The sequence below is a fragment of the Chaetura pelagica genome, unplaced genomic scaffold, assembly GCF_000747805.2.
Source record: "Chaetura pelagica isolate M959 unplaced genomic scaffold, ChaPel_1.0 scaffold278, whole genome shotgun sequence".
Classification (NCBI taxonomy): Eukaryota; Metazoa; Chordata; class Aves; order Apodiformes; family Apodidae; genus Chaetura; species Chaetura pelagica.
In genome coordinates this window covers 1,000,814-1,015,736 of record NW_009954497.1, presented here as the reverse complement: position 1 = coordinate 1,015,736, position 14,923 = coordinate 1,000,814, and the positions used below count along the sequence as shown (strand labels likewise).

The 14,923-nt window shown below is 38.7% G+C and overlaps 1 protein-coding gene across 1 annotated transcript in view; it reads left to right on the top strand.

Annotated features, from left to right (window-relative positions):
• Window positions 1-14,923, top strand: part of CRIM1 (cysteine rich transmembrane BMP regulator 1 (chordin-like)) — a 175,396-nt gene that overhangs the window by 19,192 nt on the left and 141,281 nt on the right. The window contains exon 4 of the mRNA XM_010004603.1: window positions 1,463-1,636. Coding sequence (XP_010002905.1) covers window positions 1,463-1,636 — 174 coding nt within the window. The remainder of the gene's footprint in view (window positions 1-1,462; window positions 1,637-14,923) is intronic.

The following is a 14,923-nucleotide window of genomic DNA, read 5'->3' as shown; positions in this document are numbered from 1 at the left end:
AATTTTCTGCTTTGTAACAGAAAGCAAGCAGTTGGTTTTACAGGGAGAGACATACTTATGAGGATCTACTGTGATATTTGCTGTATGTAGGTCATGTACAGCACTTAGCTGGTAAACAGGTCTCTACAGGTGTTGGTTGTTCTTTGAAAAGACGCAGATTAGCAGATATTCCACATGTTTCTGTGAGTGAACAGTAATTATATGTGCATCTTGGTGTGTGTTTGTGTGTATACTCTTATTTCTTCTCAGTTTTTAGACTTCTGTTGAATGTCAGACTACTGCATGGCAAACAGTTTGTATTGGGCTGCAGCCTCCCATACAAGTGTTTCTTGGCAAGATCTGTATTGGAAATTTGCTTGTTGGTAATGCATAAAATCAGGTAGAGCTACTAGAAGGCCCAGTGTGAAAGCTGCTCTGAAATAGAAGGATGTAAAGATTGAAAATAGATATTTGTTCCTTTTGTCATTGCTAGAAGTCAGTGGACTATCTGTGTGACTGTTGTGTGTAGTACTTGTTTTGGAAGACAAGGCTGGTAAATTACCTGGTGCTGCATAGTGAAGGATACCTAATGCCTGCTTTTTTTCTTCTATTTTGCATAAAAAGCATTATCTTGCTTAAACTTCTGAGTTGGTGGGATGTTGTGTGTGCACCTGGCCTAACAGAGCTGAAATTTTGTAGAACTGGTAATCTCAATGGAAATCTGGATCAACTGGATTTATCGCTTCCTGAAAAGGAAAAAAAATAATCTTATTGCATGTAGCCTCCTTCTAGCAGGAAAATGGGCAGTTGTACAGTGGGAATGAGTTACGTTTTATGGGACTGATTCAAAAGCAGCAGAATTATTTGAGCAGAGACACTCATTCTGGCCCAACCTTTGACAGCATGGAGAGTGATGTGCTTGAGCAGTTCTCCTAGCATGTGGTCAGTGATGCGGGAGTGCTGGAAAACTCAATTTTGGTCATATTACAGAATCAAAGTCATGGCATCTTGAAGTATTTTTTGTAATAAAAATTTGTATCTGTGGAGTGAATTCTGTGTGATATATTTTTTAATCGGATTTAAAAATGCTCTCTTACTGACTCAATTTTGACTTTTATAACAGCTGTAGATTCTGTCCAATATTCTCACTTCCTTGATAAATATAACCTCAAGTGTCTGTAAACTTCAGTTAGAGTAGCAGTCATTTGTGCTACAGCTATGCATTTCCTCAGGGTATCACAGTTTCACATACAGTTGGGAGTAAGCAGTGTCAGTAACTGTAGCAAAATTGTCAATGGAACAGCTGTGAAACATGGTATTTTCAAATCCCACAATTTTGATTAATCCATTATTTCTTTTAATCTGTTGTCTTCTGTTTAGTGCTATGTTGAACTTGAAGTGAATTGCACCCAGCTTCAAAGCAGCTGAATTTATCTACTGTAGCCAAAATGCAATAGTGAGCAAGTTTGTTTGTTTATTTTAGATGAAAACTGGGATGATGATCAGCTTCTTGGATTCGAACCATGCAATGAAAACCTTATAACAGGTTGTAACATAATCAACGGGAAATGCGAATGTGACACCATTCGGACCTGTAATAATCCATTTGAATTTCCAAGCCGGGATACTTGCCTGTCGGCCTTAAAAAGGATTGAAGGTAAGCACTTGTCTTCAGTAATTCAGAGTTAGTAATTTTTCTGTGCATTTGATGAAAGCTAGGGTCTAGTTTAATATGTTTTAGGAAAACTTGGGTAGTTTCAGATGCCTGTGGTTTTGTACTTTTCAGAAGACAATTGTATGTTTTAAAGGAAAGTAGAACTTCAGTAAGTTTCCAAATGCATAGGTTTAAGAATGGAAGAAAGTGATACTTTGTGCTAGGTATGTTAACAATATTTGCAGATTCAAAGACTAAAGCCATTCTGTTGATAGTTTCTGGTAGCTACCTTCATGTATCTTTAGGTGTAAAGCAGTGTGGAAAGCTCTCTTTAGAGGTATTGATGTGACTGAACTAAGAATAAAGAAAGTGGATTTTTGTAGCAAAGGTATAGATAAAGGAGTGTTTGAGTATAGTTGTACCTTTTCTTATATGAATGCATAAATTCTGCTGTTTTCCTTAGGTTTGCATAATGCAGGGTTACTTTAATGCTTGTATTTTTCCATTTTTGTGTTCCTTTGATTAGACTTGAATTAGGCCACATACATCTATTCTTCTGCACACATACATAATTATTTATTTTTGTTTGGGTTTTTTTGGTGGTTTTTCTTATTTATCATTGCTTATGTATGAATTGGAAATGAGTTTGTTCAAATACATCCAGTTGGAGTGAAATTCCTATGGTGTGTTTCTAGGATTGTTTTGAAGAGCTATCAAAAGTTTTATCTTGAGCCCTTTCTATTATGCTGTAATTGCTGCTTATTTTCCAAAGTGTCTAGGAACATACTAGAGTTGATTAGTGGTGTGAACCTGCTTACTTGGTCTGCTTTAAGCCAGTGCTTCATATTGCGAAAATGAATGTCTCTATAAGGCTACTAACCATATTTAAAGTTACTGCCTCGGAGTTAAGGAAGTGTGGTCTGATGTCACCTGTCATATTCCTTTGTGATAAGAAAATTGGTTTTGAGTTGTGGACTTTAAACAAGGAGATCTTGTGAGGAAGAAGTAGCTGGTGGACAGACATTCATTATTGTTGAACATGATGTTGGTGACTAAAGGCATACAATGCTTTGTGTGGTTTTTTTGTGTTTTTTTTTTAGTTAGATGAAGAGGAGAGTCACAACCTTTGGCCTTTTGTTTGTTGCTGTAGTAGTGGGTAGTAATGTGAACGGATTCTTAAGTCCATCGTACTCACCACTTGGTTTTTTTATGTGTGAAGGTATGACTGAGCATGTAGTTTAGCAGGACTAATGTTGGCGTGACAATTCATCATGTGTTTAACTTGCTAGAAATCTTCTGTGGATGCCTTTTTGGTTTTTTGCAGACTCAGAAGAAATGACCTCAATTTGTGACATGGCGTAACTAAAGCAGGTTGATTCCTTGAGTAGCTTGCCTTCAGCAACCTCTTGTTTAAAGCTTAGCCGTGAGGTAACAATACAAGTAAACTGTCTGCTATGTCACAGTGCAGTTGTGTTTCACAGCAATTTCCTTGTTTATTTGTTTTCTTGTTTGTATTCCTTTTTTAGGCGCATGGGGAGGGTATTCTCCAAAGCCACAGACAATAAGGCAGCAGTAGAAGAGTTAAAGACCTGTTGATTTTTAATCCTTCACAGATAGGATAGTTGATTTAAGTGGTGAAACAGCAATGCTACCCTTAAATACCAGAAATCTGACTATTAAACTTGAGTGTTAAAACCATCTAGTTCTTCCTCATAAGAATGTGAATTTGTATTTGCATCCTCCGACTATCAAAGCCTACCCTCGTGAAATGTTTGAAGTTAAATCCATCTATTTCCTAACAAAGGCAGAAGTCATGACACAGCTTCAATTTGACTGCATTTGAGAGCTGTTGTCAGTCCAGTCTGCCTACTGTGTTTTGCACTGAAAACGCTTATTCCCTCTTTCTCTTACTAGGATTGGCAATTGAGTCCTAACTGCTTATGGAGGTTGTTTCTTTAAATGCATTACTACTTGTTTAGGTAATTAAAGTGTATGCTTCATCCTGTAACTAATGGAAAAGAAGAGTAACTTTTTTCCCCTTGTGCTTGCCACATCCCTGTTTGGTATGCAAGCCAAGTCTCTTAGGTAGCATGGGATAGCCCCTTTGGCGTGTCTCAGCCAGTATGTGCTGTTTGAGTATTTCAGCCTTTCAAACTTCACAGTCTGAAGGTTGAATTAATCGATTTAGAAAGCCCACCTGAAACACAGCTTAGTTATATGCAGACCAGCAGGTTCTTTAGCCATGTTAAAATAGAGAAATCTTTCTATTTATTCAAGGCAAGCTGTCTTGAACTGTAGTGTCATGTAAAAAGGCGTGATTAATAGGATCTGTTAAATATGTCTAATTAAAATTTTCCTGGAATCCAAAGTATTGGTGTATGCTTCACTCTAATGATTGTCTGTTCAACATAACAGCGGGAAGATCTGAAACTAGTAATTTAAATTTTGAAATACTCTAATAGAATCTGCAGCCATGGAAAGTGGAACTAAGAGAGGGTAATCACACTTCCCTCTCCTCTCCATCCTTCATATGGATAATTAAATGAATAGTGGTATGAAAGACAAGTTGAACACCTGAATGATGGATACACCATAATTATAGGTTCTGAAGAGAACTTAAAGAAGAAAAGTGCTGTACAAGCAGCTACTTCAATGGGTGTTCTACTTTGAAGATACTTACTAAACAATTGAGAATGTTTTGTGTTGTTCAGTGACATGTTACTCTGCAAGATATTTTAAATATTCATTATAAATTTGTGTATCATTCGCATGTTGATGAACTTTTGTAACAGAACTGAGTCAAGGGAAGATATTTAACTCCATCCTGCTGAGGGAAAAATGGGTAAGGTAGCTTTCTTTCTAATTATGGAGATAAAAAAATGGGAAGTTCCTATTAAGTGAACTGCTTTTTTGGTAGTATTGTTCTTAAAAGCACAGCTGAAGTAGATTTATAACTCTACAGAATATATGACAAATTGGAACCTAGAAAATTAGTAGTATACAATGACATCTAGAGAAATTTTGGCTCAAACAATTTCATTAAAGTTACATAGCTGTGACAAGTTCTGTTGGGCTGTAGAATTGATTTAACTGAGGGATCCACCTTTCTGTTTCCTGAACAGTTGAGTGAGGCAAGGGTATTATAGAGACTAGTGGTGCTAGATCAATGTGGCTTGCTTGTTCTGGTTAAAGTCAGTTCGTTGGATTTTCTTTCTTCTTCCTCTCTTTTTTGCTTTTGCTTTGCTGGATTTGTTTCCTTGAAAGAAGAGGGAATGGTGCAGGTAGGCTGTCCCGACCATACTAGGTATAAAACATACACAGAGATGCTGGAGCTAATGCATAGCGTTAGCTGTAGTTGCCAGCTCCATCGACCTGTATGGTTCACTGAAAGCTGCCTTTGCCTGCGGGTGTGGAATCTCTTCCACCAGTACCACCTGGCAAATAACAGGCAGTGAGCCAAAATCTGGAGTCCCATTTCCAGATAGGAGTGTGCATGTGCTATGGGGTCAGGGCTTTTGCATGTACTTCGGTTTCTTGTATCGTTTTGTGCTTGCACCTTCCCTTTCAGGTGCCTCTCTAGTCAACCTCTTTTTATCTAGTTTGTGTTATAGTTAAGCTCTTTAGGCTGTGTGTGGTCTTCCCTTCTGGGCTTGCTGTGAGTTCTAGCTTGCTTACTCAGCTAACCCAAACTTCTCCTGTTAGCTTTTTATAGGATCTTTCCATACTGGCTCTTGTCTGCCTGTCTTCCTGGGCTCCTCATGTTTCTTTCCACCTTTACATTTCCCCATCTCCTTTTGCTTTTTTTGCCTACCTATTTCATAGTGTTTTCACCCAAGTTCACTTAAACAAGCCACTTTAGGCAAATAAGACAACTTTGTCGTTTCCCAAACTCAGGCTGCTTGGGCCATAATATCATGTTGCTTAGATACCATTGGCAGGGCCTGAAAGTCATGTTCTTTATTTTGTCTCCTGAATTCTTGCTCTGCCCCGAACTGGGGAATCCTGTAATGAGGAGTGTCTGTTTTATCTCTACTGAAATATTTGTAATGTCTCTAGGGATCCTGATGACTCTGTTCAAGAAAATACTGAGAGGTTAATGCAATGTCTCAATAATATAGGTACTGAAGGTCATGGTCATCCCCACCCCGTGCCCATGTTTTCCTAGAAAACAGTAGGATTAGATGCATTTGAAAGGATTGGTAACTAACTACAGACTATTTTTTGTGTAGATACACAACAAATGTTTGAAGACCTTTTACTTTAGAATAGAATATCATATAGCATACAGATAAAAATCCTTAGAGGTCTCCCAGCTCCGTCATCAGGTTCAAAGTGCCTGGTTCTCTGCATGTGACTTTTCATATAACAGGTTTGTATAGAGGTTGTGAAGCATCCTACTATGAGGAACTGGACACATTTGGGGCTAGAAAGAGACTGTCTGGAAAAGCTATCACATACCTAAAATAATAATAGATTCCTGTGTTGGGGTGGGTTTTTTTGTTTGTTTAAAATGCTTTTGGTTATTGTCTTGATGAGTGCCTGCTCTTGATATGGTTCAGGAAATCCTGTGTTCTTGAGCTTAGAAAGCTTGTTTCTATTCAGAAGACTGCTAATGATGACAGCTTGGTTGACCTTGGACTGCTGGAGTGGACTGTGGAAAATATGGCCAGAGAGCGAAGAGTGAGGAGATGCCATACGTTTGCTGAGCCACAGTAACAAACAGAAGTCTAATGAGCTGCATCTCCACATTCTTGTAGTCGTGCTCTGCTAAGAATAAACTGCAGACAGTACAGAAGAGTCAGTTCTTCAGACTCTGTGCAAGAGACAGAGGATTGGCTGTGAGGGAAGCAAAGGAGGAAGGCATTTTTTTCATTGAGATACAATTCTAGGGCATAGGTAGGTTGTAGCATTGAAAACTTGGTGTGTTGTACCAGTCCAGTTCTCTCAAAACCTTGCCTAGCATGCATGAAGAAACACTAGGAAGTCAGTAACTGATGTGACCCAGCCTCAGTAGTTTTAAAGACTATCCCAGTTTGAGATCCTCTTTCTTTCCCTGTATGCTGGACACTGGCAGAAGCTCTGATAGCATGACAGAGCTTTAAAGAACAGCAACCTAAGGATATTCTGGAGCATGCTCCTTCTTTACCAGAGCAAGTCAGGATCTGTGCTCTTGTGAGCTGTCCATGGAAAAGGCAATGTGCCTTGCCACCTTCCCACTTCAAAGGCAGTGGCAGGTCTTTGGAATGAGGGGGTGGGCAGTTGTGTGTTAGCAGCATCCTGTCTTTCACTATGTGGGCTGTACTTCAGGTACAGTAGTTCTTCAACTGGGTTTGCTAAAAACTTCAGTCTGCAAATTCTTTTCAAGATGAGCAACTTCCTTGTACTCACCTGCTTCTTTAAAGTAAATTGGCAGTCGTGTTTCTTTTGATAATACAAGGTAGTGTTGTGGCACATAGACAAAGGTGTTCTTGAGTACTATGGAGAGCATAAGTGCCACCAGCTGTAGCAAAGGTGGTGTATTTTTCTTTCAAGTTCTCTCAGTGTGCTCTTGGGCTCTATGAAAAGAAACCAAATTACTTTATCACTTCTAACTCTATCAAAAGCATAAGCTTTTTCAGGTAGAAGTAAAGCTCAGTCTTTTTCCAAATATATTTGAAGAATAAATTTTATACCTTTTTTTAATGGAAGATGTGGTTAATGCTTTAGGTAAATTAACACCCTTCACTTGCATTTTTCTCTTAATGTAAAGCCTGCTGCTGATATTAAGTTATTGAAACTGTCTTTAATCATTGCTTCTTGGTTACCTGGCTTGTACCTTTCCGAGCTCTTCACTGCTGTCCTTCATAGGTGAAAGGAAAAAACCATTTTAATTCTCTGGTATCTATTAAGCTGGCTTATTGCAACATACTCCTTGCATTCCATTATTTTTTACATGTAACTGAATAACTTTATACTGGCAAATGTTGCAATACCTGTTAGACCAGTCCTGGAATAACAAATATGAGAAGGTAATTTTATTCTGAATGCTTGTTTGGTTGTTGTTAAGTGTGATTTTGTGTTAAAACTTCACTTGTGTGGTCTTAATGGCTGCAGCTATGTTGAAAAACTAGAACAGAACAAATCCACCTTTATGCTGATTTATCAAGCAAGGGGGGGGGGGTAGCAAAATACTTTCAAATGTGCTTTAATCTGATACACTTTCCACTCCTCTCGCGTAACAATTAACGTATGTTTTTGCTCAAATAACTGAACTTTGAAGGTTGGCATGTATTTGCAATAAGGAATGTGATTGTGGCAAAGGTCCAGATTTTACCCTTGAGTATGCTTGTGAGAGCCAAGTAAATGCATTTGAAGGCAAAATTTCACATGAGGCAGAGAGGAAAACAATGGCATAGCTTTCGGGCTTTGTTTCTGAATGCAGAGATAGAGAAGGAAAAAACATTTGATGTGGAAATAGTACAGATTAGGAATAATTATTTAAACTTAAATACATAAAGAAGTCTTCCAAAAAAACCAAAAGGGAAGAAAACTTGCTTGTTAATTTATGAGAGGGTTTTGTGACAATGGCACATCTGGCAGTGCAAATGCCTTCACAGCATAACAGAATCATGTTAAATTTGCAGGACTTAACAGTTTTCTGACTCTAGCTCCTCAGAGAACTGTTCCTTGGCCAAGGAAGCATAATATTTTTCTAAAACATTGGCTCTTTCAGCATCTTCTGTTTTTAAGATGAGTTGGCACACAGAGAATACCTGTGCCATGAAATTTGAAGCTAACAGTACAAAAACTTTGCAGAAGCTTCAGAAAGATACCAAAAGGGAACAATGAAGTTCATGTTTCTGTATTGATGTGGCTGGATATCTAATGTTAGGCTTAATTAGATTTTGAGTAATTATGGGTTAAGTAACGGGGGAGAACTGTATTGCAGAATGTGTTAAAAGGGAAAATTGAAAGAACCCAAAACTGCACAGCTGGTAAAAAAAAAAGACCACCAACAAAAAAACCTTAGAATTGTTAGTATCCCAAGAATTACTCACAATGGTAACCAATATTGCATCTTTGTACTTCTATTTTTTCCTTTTTATTTTGTGTACATTTGTGATGGTTCTACTGTGTAGTAATTGAGCCTGTTTTCCTTCTTTGCTATACTTGCTCTTGTGAGCTGCTTGGAAGTGCCACCCTTGCCTTGCCTTCTCCTACATCCAAATCACTTGAGTACATAATGCTTATGGAGAAAGGTACTGGTTCTTCAGTTTGTGACACTTCAGTTGCCTTCAAACTTGCAGTTTCTGAGATTGGACAGAAGTGTAATCTTCACTGTAGGACAGGACTGTGTGACAAGCACGTCCCACAAAGCTTGCAGTTAGATATGAATGGTCAAAGCGTGGTTGTTTCTAGAGACAAAGGAGCATTCTTGCCTATTCCTGTTTCAAATGCTTATCTGCATTAATTTGAAAATAATACAAGATAACCTGTTATACCTGGAGTCTCCGTAAGAGAAGGAAAGGGGCAAGACAGGAATCTTGCAGTCAGTAGGATCTTGCTTTTGATAAGCTCAGTGCCTTCCAAATGTTCTTTTCCATGGTGGCAAGTAGGTTGTGCTGAAGTATGTGCATGTTTTCTCTGACAACAAGTTACTGGTTTTAATGAATCCTTGACCTTAACTTCTCTTAAAATTGGGGAAGAAAGAGAAAATGAAGCAGGTGATTTACAGCAGAATGCTTCTGAATTCAGTGTTTATTTAAGGATCAAAAGCTATCTACATATGACAGAAGAGACCTGAGCAAAGATCTCAGATTGAACAATGTGTAAATATTAGGCTAATGTTGCATACTAGCAGGAAGCTATATTCCTGTGGCACTTGGTGTGGGTCACAGGTCGTGTTTTGACAGGGCAAGTCTTGTTTGAATATTTGCACCTTTGATGCTGACAGAGATAAGCGAGTGTTGGATGGTTGTATCCAGTGATAGTCGTGTCAGTGACATACTGGTCAATATGGCAATTTTAATACATTGGCTGTATCTCATAGTGAGGAACAGCCTGTCAGAAAATTAAGTTGCCCTTTTTTTACCACCTCCAGTAAACTTTGCAATTGTCTCTTAAAATAATTTACCAGCATTTTGTAAGTCTGAATGGTTGTTGAGCTTGGTGAAAAACTATTTTAGCTCTTTGTTCTCCAAATTCAGGCCTTGAATTATTTTTTTAAGTATTGTTGTTGTTCTTTCGAAATAGAACAAACACTATGCAGCTTCCACAGCTTCAACTAACTTCTCTATGCGATATAATGAAGCATTATCAGCCTGATGTTTGTCTATGGTAAGTAGTTTGGAGGGATGGAGACTAGAGTTGAAGCAGGAACCCTACCCCAAAGTGTTCACAGCTCACGGTTTTAAAACTTTGGTTTAAGGATATGGAAACTACTTAGCTGTAAATGAGCTTTTCAGGACTCTGTACCACTTTTCCCAGGGACAGTGAGATGGTGCTTAGGCCAGTATCCATACATGCTGTACCTGAGTGTAGGTGGTACGTGTGTGCCCTCTATGGATGCTTAAAAGTGAAATGCCTGCTCTTCAAATGTTGGGGTATCTGTCTGCTCTCTGTCATAATATATTTTGGGCCCATGTTTATGCTTCAAATTGCTGATAAATACGCAAACATTTGGGAAGAGGGTGAGTGTCTTACAGGTGAAGCACTGACCTCAAGGCTGAATGGCTTTCTCAGAAAAAAACCAGCCAACCAAGGGCATTCTTAGCCTTAGTGCTGATGAGCAGTACCTCTACCCCTTCGTGAATTCCTGCATTCTCTGTTCTAGATGCCTTCAAGTGTTCTGTATTCAAAGTATTTTTTAAATTCTTTCTGTTAGAATCCAAGAAAACTTTCTTCCTCATTCATCAAGTAACTTATATGATGTAAAATAAATAGCTTGTCTAGAGTCAGATATGTCAACTTATGTTAAAAGATGCAAATTCTGCCTTGCTGTCCATAAGAGGTAAAGCTTTTGCTAACTCTTAGCTTCGGTTAGGAAGAGAACAAATAGTACTTTTCTATGATCATCTTCATTCTAGAGGCATGTAAAAATCGTTGTCATAGTTGCAAGTCAATCTACATAATTTAAGGTGCTAGAATTTAAATTACTTTTCAGATACATATGCCAGAAATGGCATCTATAAATGAAAGTATTAGTATGTTCAATGTTAAATGTGTTTGGCACTGGCATATAACTTTAGAAGGGCAAAGAAAACACTCTTTTGATTTAAAGCAAACAAACAAAAAAACCCAAACCCCATAACTGGAAACTGGAATTTACTTTTGACCTCTGGCTAGTAGATGCAGTCGCATACAGCAGCAGAGGAAATGCCTGACATTCTAGCCATCTGAGCTGGGGCTTCCAGTTCTTTGGCACACATATATGTGTAGGTCTGATCTTTTTCCTTCCCAGTTGTCATTGCAGGCTTCTTGTAGACGTGAATAGGGGACAGCGTAATGCCGAAGCAGCATTCTTCATCTTCCTGTTTTTGGGTCTTTCTGTAATAATTGCTTTATAACCATTTGGAAGACAAGTTCCCAATGTCTTGTACATTTTTAGAAGCCAGTTTAGAATATGAATATCATGATTTTAAAACTTAAGTAAAAAGACTGTATCTTTAAAAAGCAAACCTGGATGCTTCTGAGGAAAACAATTTCAAATATGAAAAATTGCCAGTAAACTTGAGACTTATACCATACTGGAATGATAGAAAAGATATAAAATAAGTCTGTCAAACAAAATTTTCTAATTATTGTGCTGTTAGAGTTCATGGGCAGTGTGGGCTTTCCTTACCTGGGTAGATCATATGTGATAGAAAAATAAAACAGAAATCTTGATGCTGCTGTGTTTTGAAAGTCTTGCACTTCATACTTCTACATCAACTGTAGAGTTAGAGAATATACTTTAGTCTGTTACACTGTACTAAGCATCAAGTCCTTATCTGCCCTCTGTGTGCTAGCCACTGCTTTCAGCTTCCAGCTTGAAATAACCGGATACCTTCTGCTGGGGCCTGCAAAGTAGGCAGACCGGGTAGAAGGACAAAAACCTTGAGCCTGGAACTCACCTGCTACAGCTAGAGAGCTGCTGGGAGCTAAATGCTGTGAACTGAATCTGTCCCTCAGCAAGATTCTGGCAGCCCTGAGAAGTCATGAGTAAGAAAAACAAGCGTAAGGCAGGACTTCTCATCCCGTCTTCCTTCAAAGCTAACACCAAGTGAGGCAAGCGGGGTCAAACTGGAGGGTGGAATGGGAAATGAGAATGGAATACCTATCTTCTCTTTTCTAGACATCTCCTCCTAGTGTTTGAGAGTTAAAATGCTTAACAGATCAGTCTGCTAGTGCTGTTCCTGGTGTGACATTAGGTGTGTTAAGCAAGAAATCGAGTACTTCTGGAATGTGGAATTTTCAAGAACATACAAGTAATTGAGGATGAACAGTACTCAGATCCTGACTCAAATGGCTTTACCTGGATAGTGGTGCTCTCTTCGTGATAAAGAAGCAGGTGAACTGGCTGATTCACTGGTAGGTCTGGATCTCTTATAAAACATGCTATACATAACATCTAATGAATGTGTCTGAGGCACAGATCTAGAATTGCATAGAAATGAAGGGAGGAGAAAATTGTTGCCCTCCTCAATGTGTACAATGTGCAATTTTAGAGCTTTTTGTTACTGCATAAAGTTAGTCTATCAATATTTGTTGGTTTTAAGTGTGTTTTCTTAGTGTTTTTCAAGATTGTAGCATGTTAGTGAGATTGCCAAGCCAGGTCTGTAGGAGCTAGCATGGTATGAAGGGATGATACACATTGATACTGTCTGAAAACAACTTTCTGGCTCTTGTGCCATTCTGTCTGAGCAAGCTATTTATTCAAATTAGGCATAAATGAGGATTATGGTTAATCTCTAATTAACAATCCCTTATAAGCAATGTCCTGCATGTTTCTTAAGTTGCATCTGAGTTTTGACAGAACTGTTCAATACTAATGTGTGAAGTGATATTAAGTGGAACCTGAAAACTAAGATGAAGATGTATATTCAGGATAACACATCCCTAGCTTCTTTTAAATGATACCATGATATTCTAATAGTGTGAGTAGCTTTCTACACATAGATCAGAGCATGAACACTCACTCCAAGAAAGCCTTACACTTTCTGTGCTGAGCCATCATTGGTTTGGTTGGGGAGGCTGCAGAAAGAAACAACTGTTGCCTGGCTTTTGCTTGCAAGCCTACATTTTGAAGTATTGCTTTACCAACACATTTGTAGCAACAATCTCTGTTTTCTTTCTCAATCCTAGGGACTGTTGATGTGAAAGTTACTAGCTTGTTGACAAGGGTTCACATCAAGGTAACGTGCACCTCTTTACCACTGTGGTAGTTCTTACATGCTTGTTTTACAGCTGTACCTTATACAGCTGAAATTCAAATCTGTGGAATACAGAAAGAGAAATGAAACTTGCTGAAACCCTCTCCTTTTTTTTTTCTTTCATTGATTGAAGTCCAGAGATCTGTGATTCTTTACTAGCTTTACAGTATGGGCTCTCCTGTGGTCTCCTATGGCAGATTTTCAACCTCCCCCCCTCTTAGGAGAGCAAACTGCCATAGCCTACAGCTAAGGAACTTTGAAGTGGAATGTGGGGATTGCTATGGAGTTGGAGAGAAAAGCTTGAGAAGGAAAAAGGAAAAAAGTCAAAAAGGGTAGGACATACATCTGTATAGAACTTGTGATCTTGTTTAGATTTTGTATTTTTGGAGATTTTTTTTCTTGGGTTTGGTTTAGTTTGTCAGGCTTTTTGTGGGCTTCTTGGAGTTTCATTTTTTTTGTTTTCCTTTTTTCCCTGGACTGAAACTAAAATATCAAGATCTATCTGTTGTTTACTAAGGAATCTGTAGTAGATGTAGCCCAGAATGGCTCATAGCTTACCAAGGTTGTTACAAAAATTGACAAATGGGGGCAGGAATCTAAAGCATCTGTGAGGATATAGCCTAGTAAGAACATGAGATCACTTCAAATTACATTGTCAGTTCTCCCATGGAGAAATCGTATCCATCTTACATGGAAAAGAGTTGTTTGTTACCTGGCTACGTCTGTACGTCTGTGTCAGGTGTGTTCTCTGCATGTGCCTTTGATAAGGTTTTGTTTTATAAAAGAGAAAAAAAGATTATGTGCCTTTTAGTCCGGTGGTTTGGACTGGTCCTGATAAGTTGAATGAATGATACTTCCTTTCTCATCTGTGTTTTGTGTAAACAAAGGCTGACCTAGTTTAGGCATTAAAGTGCTTCTGGCTTTGAATTCCAAGTGGGAAAGGGGGCTTTTGAGTTTATGGCCTGGCAGAAAGGGTGGTTTCTGCTCACCGCTTGTCTTAAAGAGTTCCTGCCTTTGTGTCCCTGTCCCTGTTGCTTTGACATGACATGCTGTGGGTCCATGCTGTGAACTGGGCAGTGGAATCCCTTAAGCTTTTGGGGCTGACAGAGGTTCTTTATTGACAAACTGTGATGCAGACGGTGTCCTGAGGAAATGGGGCTTTTATCATTATGCTGCTTTTGCTTCTCAGGCTCTGCCTTTCCTCATTTCCTGCTTCTTACTGCTTTTGAGATTTGTCAGATTCCAGCAGTTATGACAAATGGATAGGGGCCTCAAAGATACTGTAATACTGCAAGCACTGAAAATGAGCAGCCGACGATGAGAGAGCTTATACCAAATGTCATAACCTTCAATACTAGGCAGCAGTGAGTCTACAGGAGATGCAAGAGGGATAAAGAGAAGTTACTATGAGTGTCCAAACAGCTAAAAAAGCTTCAACTGAAATTCTTGTTATCTTGGGTGCTACAAAATGCAATTCAGGCTTGGTAATTTCGATGCCAGTCAAATAATTTGTGTTCTATTCTGTGCTGTCAAATGTTTCCAGTTAAAAAATAAAAATAATAATATTTTTTTAAAAAAGAGTAATAACATGATGGAAACAATAGCTTGAGGCTCTTGGTGCCACTAGGTGGCAGACCCCATGCATCTATTCTGTGGATGTCTTTTTCTGTGTCTTGATTCTTCATCTAAATATATTGAAAATACTTTTCAGCTATATTTGAGAACAGACATGGGTAGGGATGTTTAGAACCCTTAACAGGACTCATATTGGTAGCTGTTGTGGCAAACGTGCAGGCTTTTCAACATTTTATGTCCTTCTGTGTTCAGAATTCTGCCCCTTCTCAGAAGCCTGCTACTCAAAGCAGTTGCATGCGTTTAGGTGTCAGCACATGACTCTTTC